Source organism: Solanum pennellii, chromosome 12 (assembly GCF_001406875.1).
Source record: "Solanum pennellii chromosome 12, SPENNV200".
In the NCBI taxonomy this organism is placed as follows: Eukaryota; Viridiplantae; Streptophyta; class Magnoliopsida; order Solanales; family Solanaceae; genus Solanum; species Solanum pennellii.
The window spans coordinates 56,791,513-56,798,370 of NC_028648.1; the positions used below are offsets into that span (position 1 = coordinate 56,791,513).

General features: G+C 35.3%; 1 protein-coding gene across 1 annotated transcript; it reads right to left on the reverse strand.

Annotated features, from left to right (window-relative positions):
• Positions 1-993: 993 nt before the first annotated feature.
• LOC107006889 lies at positions 994-4,281 on the reverse strand. The gene is made up of 5 exons (XM_015205404.2): positions 4,085-4,281; positions 3,847-3,972; positions 3,606-3,668; positions 2,235-2,849; positions 994-1,552 (listed from the first exon to the last, which is right to left on the reverse strand). The coding sequence occupies exons 1-5, from the start codon at positions 4,241-4,243 to the stop codon at positions 1,262-1,264; spliced, it is 1,254 nt and encodes a 417-aa protein (XP_015060890.1). The 5' UTR covers positions 4,244-4,281; the 3' UTR covers positions 994-1,261.
• Between the last annotated feature and the right edge of the window lie 2,577 nt (positions 4,282-6,858).

The window sequence follows — 6,858 nt, forward strand, 5'->3', positions numbered from 1 at the left end:
GCACCATTGACATTAACCTCACCAAAATTATATAATACAGGACACGAAATTTCACCCACATATCTCCATTCCACACCGACTCCAAGAGTATAAATTTCCAATTCCAATACTTTAGTATGATCCTGAACCTTTCTATTTACTAATGTCAATACCTTATAATCTCAGTATTGCCTTCTTTTTATTCATTCTTCATGTGTATTATTCTGTAATTGTATGTATATTAGATCAAATTTTGAAATTTTAATATATCGTGCCTTTTGAATTACCTTTTTGCTCGTTTGATCTTCCTATTTATCTGTCCTGGATATGCGGTATTGTTGACCAAAAGTTGTGAGATAGACCCCGACAGCGGCAGTGTGCTTGGTGTGGGAAATAGCCTTGCAAGGGTTAGCAAATATGATTTGGTTTGGACTAATCCCGTGATTTAAGTGTCAATCTCGAGAAGGCTAGCACAACCAAAATTAGCACCTAAGTTGGCTAGTTTGGTAACAAGTGCAGGATCACTGTTGCACTTGACAGCACAGAAAGGTAGAGTAGTGTCACAGAAAGGTAGAGTAGTGTTTTTTTTGCTGCTTCTTTGCATTGATTGATCTCATTTATATAGTTATAGAATGCCCATATGTGACGAAAATAGATCACGCTTATGAAATATCATTTATGTTACAGAATTGCATCCATGTTGCCTGATAGTTGAAGATCGCTACACAGAAATACACAATCTGAATTAATATGTGCTAATATTTGTTGAATACCTGCTTTAGAAAGCTTCAAGTGTCACACCTGTTCAAATTCCTAATATGCCTACTTCCTTAGCTCTGACCGAACTCCTCTAGAAATGTTTATCATAGTGAACAGGGTTATTTAGTTCCTATATCGACATTAATGCATCTGCATTTCCGCTATTGTTTAACATATACTACTACTACTGCTTTCTTTAGGAAGTAACTATGTTTCTCTTACTCAATTAATAATGCAGTTGGGACATGGTAGCTCTTCACTGATTTGCAGACAGTTTTTGCTTGTAACGCTGTCCACACTAGAGGATATTTTCATGGTTTAGAATGTTTAATAAGTGAATCCACTCTAAAGTTTATATACTGTCAACATGGTGGAATAACAGCATGCAAAAATGGCAAAACCACTGAAGCACTTTGTAGTAAAAGTTAAAAGGTAATCGAGGTATAGTTACGAAAACCAAGCCAAAGGCAAACTGGTCCAAGCCTCCTATCAGTATGTGACCTGCAGGCCATATGCTAAAATCTTAAGTATGAAATCCGGATTTGACCTTTTTCTGAGGTTTATGTTGTGGATACGTCAGTGAAGGTGAGGTACCCAGGGGTATCATGGGTAGCAAACGCTGCCCATTTGAACTGTATGTAGGTGAAGAGGAGGGACCCAAGTGCGGGGTTCGTGGACCTAGCTCTTTCAACTGTTTCAATGAGCGGCCACATGGTTTACTGCTGCCATTTCCCATGCCTAATTTTCTCTTCTTCTGTAGTAGCTCCCACAGTAGGTTGTCCTCTATAGCATGATCCCGTTCCTTCACTACAATCTTTACGATAAAACAAAAAATTTCAAACAATAGCATTGTCAGTAGCCTAAAAGGTTTACAAGTGTGCAGAGACGATATTTCTCAAATGCAGCTACTAATCAAACCAGTTAACAAGCAATTCTCATTTCGAAAATTGAAATATAAATAAGAAAACTGGATCCTAATTGAAGTTGTAATACTACATAATATAGAAAAACTAAGGAAAGGAGACGTGCTACACAATGTTTAATGCACAGGGATTGAGAAAAGCATATGTGAGTGGATGACTATTGTCTGTATAAATTCCATCCATATTAAGATGTTTCATTCACCATGTCTTTCTAAGCATATGTACATTCTCAGAAGCGTGTATTCCACCATCCAAACAATAATTGAATTCGTTAATTTTGGAAAAGTAACAATTTTAAATTCCTTCAATAAATAACTGAAGATCATAACAAGAAATATAACGAGTTCAAAAGGTTTTGGCATAAAAAGATCAAATTCATATAATGACAGCAAATGAATTGTCACCAAATTATCAGCATATGTAGTATGGGAGGTAGATTTAATTACTAAATAGCATGATTCTTAGAGACAATGCATCCTTGACCACCCATAGTGAAGAAGTTTTTCTCTTCAGACTAAAGACATGGTTTACATTAACTGAATTTGCAGTAAGCTAATCAAGTATGATTAATACCTTCTCTGGCTCAAATTCCTTTGATCCATTCTTGGCTTTCGAAAGGAATCCTTGATATTTCCTTGCCATTTCTTCTGATTTCTTCAACTTGTACAACACCTCAAGTCTATTATGTTCTGCTATTCTTGCCTTCTTCCTTGCTTCCTCCAACTCTGTCCTCCCTGTTCTCATTGCTCCTCCCATCTCTTCCACTATGCTCAGTAGGTGATGACATCTTCCTGATCTGACTTCTAGCTTAAGACCCTTGACATAGTCGACCATTGGACTACACATTCTTGTGGCTAGCTCATCTACCAGGTTGTCCACTCCATACTCTACCGAGCTCAGTGTAGTAACAACAAGACGGAATATGTGTCTTAGAAGTTGAATTGTGATCAAAGAAGTGTCATTATTTTCACCTGTTTGGTGAATGGTAGAAACATATGTAACAGCTTTCTTGAAAACATTATGTATGGAATTTTGATGGTCACTAAGGGTCTGAAGAATGTTGGTTTGGCTTGTATTTACTTGGGATTCAACTTGTTTTAGCAATTGGATCAACTGCATTAGCTGCATCTCTTGTTTCTGGATTAGCTCTCTGCCAACAGTTTTGGCTCTATTCATATAGCCTTCGTCCTGCATTTACAAATTGAGAAACCAAGTTCACATCTATCATCAACCACTTTATGTCGAAATTCATGGGTATCTTTTGAAGAGTCATCCCATCCCAACAATTCATTAAGTTGGTGTTATTCATGAGGCTTGATACAAGTAGTATTTTGGCAACATCTTGAAGGGTAAGTAGACAATTACCAATAAACTCAGCTTAGACCTCAATGCTAAACATCGATTAACATTGCATTACCACCTTAAAGATCACAAAATATTGGATACACACAGGCAGAGTGAGTAAAAGATAGAGTTTCAGATCTGTATGGAGCATCGATATATCCTTCAATCACTTCTAGACTTCATGCTTTTGTCATTTAAATGAAAACAGTGTCCATCCAATTGCTTGATACACATATAGGTGTCAAGATTAGCAGCTGGAAATCATTGCCGCTCCAATTAATCTCAAGGTTCAATTACTGATAGAAATACACATCATACGCAGACTCCTGCTATTCTAATTATATCACACACTTTCTGTCTTGGAACATTACACTGTTTGAAACTATTACAATTTCACAAGTTTCAAAACGTAAAGTTCATTTAACTGTTCAAGTTTTATACTCAGATTGTCTCTCTATCAAACTGGGCTTTCAATCACTATGAATAATGTAATAGGAGTGCATAAATTAAACTAACATCTTGAGCTTAGAGTCATATAAAATGAAAAGGAAATCTGCCCATTATCAATGCATACAGAAACTCAAACTCGTTACATATTACCTCAATTTCACTAGCCTCTTTTCTCACCGTCCTTTCAGCTCCATTCTCGTTTCTCTTGCAGTCCTGTCACCGAAACCATTATTTTTCACTCTCTCTGGGGAAGTAAACATAGAATTGAGAAACCGAATATACATAGGAGTTTATCATGACAATTATCAACAGGCTCAAACAGAACTTCAGAGTTCAGATATTGATTAAACAAATGGAGATAACAGAGTATACGAGTTGGACGAAAGAGTACATCAGAATAAAAATGATCATAATCGAAGACAACAGTATTGATTTTTCCTTCCTCAGCCATTTCAACAGTCTTCAATCCTACTAGCTTCATCAGTGGATTAGCTAACGATTCAAACACATCAGCAGCCTTCAAAGAACCAAAACACAAATCAAAACGTCAAATTTACAACTCTCCATTTGCTTTTAAGTTTTGACAGATGGAACGTAATATTAAAATTAGGAGTTTGAAGAATTTGTACTTCCTGCAAGCCAGTTCGGATCTGAAAATCTAGCTGATTGAAGGCGAGTTTGAGCTGTTCCTGATGAGAAACAATTCGAGAGAACTTAACACGGAGATCGCCGATCGACGGAGAAGGAGTTGAAGTCGGCGCGAGGAATCGTCGCCGGCGGCCATTCATGGCTGTTTGTTTGGCGGGAAGCACGCGAATATCGGAATTTGAAGGAGATACTGATTTTAATTTCTAATATGTTAAAAGTTAATGAGGAAATAAAACATCTTTCTGCGAATTAACAAATTTATATATATATATATATATATATATNTGTCTTGGAACATTACACTGTTTGAAACTATTACAATTTCACAAGTTTCAAAACGTAAAGTTCATTTAACTGTTCAAGTTTTATACTCAGATTGTCTCTCTATCAAACTGGGCTTTCAATCACTATGAATAATGTAATAGGAGTGCATAAATTAAACTAACATCTTGAGCTTAGAGTCATATAAAATGAAAAGGAAATCTGCCCATTATCAATGCATACAGAAACTCAAACTCGTTACATATTACCTCAATTTCACTAGCCTCTTTTCTCACCGTCCTTTCAGCTCCATTCTCGTTTCTCTTGCAGTCCTGTCACCGAAACCATTATTTTTCACTCTCTCTGGGGAAGTAAACATAGAATTGAGAAACCGAATATACATAGGAGTTTATCATGACAATTATCAACAGGCTCAAACAGAACTTCAGAGTTCAGATATTGATTAAACAAATGGAGATAACAGAGTATACGAGTTGGACGAAAGAGTACATCAGAATAAAAATGATCATAATCGAAGACAACAGTATTGATTTTTCCTTCCTCAGCCATTTCAACAGTCTTCAATCCTACTAGCTTCATCAGTGGATTAGCTAACGATTCAAACACATCAGCAGCCTTCAAAGAACCAAAACACAAATCAAAACGTCAAATTTACAACTCTCCATTTGCTTTTAAGTTTTGACAGATGGAACGTAATATTAAAATTAGGAGTTTGAAGAATTTGTACTTCCTGCAAGCCAGTTCGGATCTGAAAATCTAGCTGATTGAAGGCGAGTTTGAGCTGTTCCTGATGAGAAACAATTCGAGAGAACTTAACACGGAGATCGCCGATCGACGGAGAAGGAGTTGAAGTCGGCGCGAGGAATCGTCGCCGGCGGCCATTCATGGCTGTTTGTTTGGCGGGAAGCACGCGAATATCGGAATTTGAAGGAGATACTGATTTTAATTTCTAATATGTTAAAAGTTAATGAGGAAATAAAACATCTTTCTGCGAATTAACAAATTTATATATATATATATATATATATATATATATATATATATAATAGGTAAAATTACGTAACAAAGCAAATTTATACTATTAAATTACTCATCATAACTATAGTTTGTTATAATTACTACTCGTGACTAACATTATACGTTAATTACGTGGGCTGACTTCAAATTTGTATAATTAGTCATGTTTGTATGTGTATAATTCGTCAGAATATACAAATACATATGTATAATATACAATTATTTAACCTATATACATATACAATTCACCTCTCTCCCTTTCTTTGCCCTCACTCGCTCGTCTCTCCCCTCCATCTCCCAATCTCGCTCGACTCTCTCCTCCCTCTCCCAATCTCGCTTGCCCTATATACAAATGTATATGTATAATAAACAATTATATACATATACAATTCACCACTCTCCCACTCTCTGTCCTCTCTCTCGCATCTCTCCTCTCTCTCTCGCTCTCACTCGCCTATCTCCTCCCTCTTCCAGTCTCGCTCGCCTCTCTGCTCCCTCTCCCACTCTTGCCATATATACAAATACATATGTATAATATATAATTATCTAACCAATATACATATACAATTCACCTTTCTCCCACTTTTTCCCCCTCTCTCTCCCAGTCTCGCTCGCCTCTCTCCTCCATTCTCTCCTCCATATAACATGTAGCTAGAATTGTAATTATCAAACTATAGTTATGGAGAGTAATTAATTATTTTTAAGTGGCTATATGTTAAAATTTTCCTATATATTATTATATATAAAGAGAATAAAGTTGGGTTGAAACTAGACGGTCCAAAACAAAATCGAAATTCATAATTGAATCGAAAAGAAGTTATTAATTTATTATTAATGAATATGCTTTAACAGATTTGATTTTCTTATTATCGAAGTATCAATTTTTATTGATTGGAGATTTTTTCTTAACAGTTAATCATAACCTGGTAGTAAACTAATAAATTATATTTTATTTCATTCTATATTTAGTCTTTGACTTAGGATATAGTTTCATTAGTTGAAATCTTTTCATATTGTTTCAAAATTATCACAATGGTTTATTAAGCAAGGACGATGAATAAAACTGCTTCTTTTCTAAGGGGAAATAGGGGAGGGGATCACAGTGGCAATCGAATTCTAACCAACAACATGGAAGATCATCTAGCTAACCAACTAAACTACTAATATTTTTCGATAAATAAAAAAAATTGATAGGATAAGTAGAAAAAACAAGGATTAATTACTTGAGTAGATTTCTTTTACAAGAATAATTACTTATTTTAAATATACTCTTTAATTATTACAATTTGAATATATGACAATATTATGTATTTTATTAAATTGTCTCTCTCGCTCTTTTTTTTCTCACTTTTTCGCTCTTTTTTCTCTCGCTCGCTCTATTTCTTCATCTCTTCTCGTTACCCACTTCTTTTAGTTCTCTTGTTCGATCTCTCAAAAAAAGAGAAGCAACTAAATT

What these genes read in the sequence shown, in the direction of transcription:
- LOC107006889 (XM_015205404.2), bottom strand. Translation starts at nt 4,243, where the DNA reads ATGAATGGCCGCCGGCGACGATTCCTCGCGCCGACTTCAACTCCTTCT. An exon ending in TCCGAACTGGCTTGCAGGAA is followed by an intron (nt 3,973 to 4,084) that starts GTACAAATTCTT and finishes GGTTCTTTGAAG; the next exon opens with GCTGCTGATGTGTTTGAATC. An exon ending in ATGATCATTTTTATTCTGAT is followed by an intron (nt 3,669 to 3,846) that starts GTACTCTTTCGT and finishes TTTCGGTGACAG; the next exon opens with GACTGCAAGAGAAACGAGAA.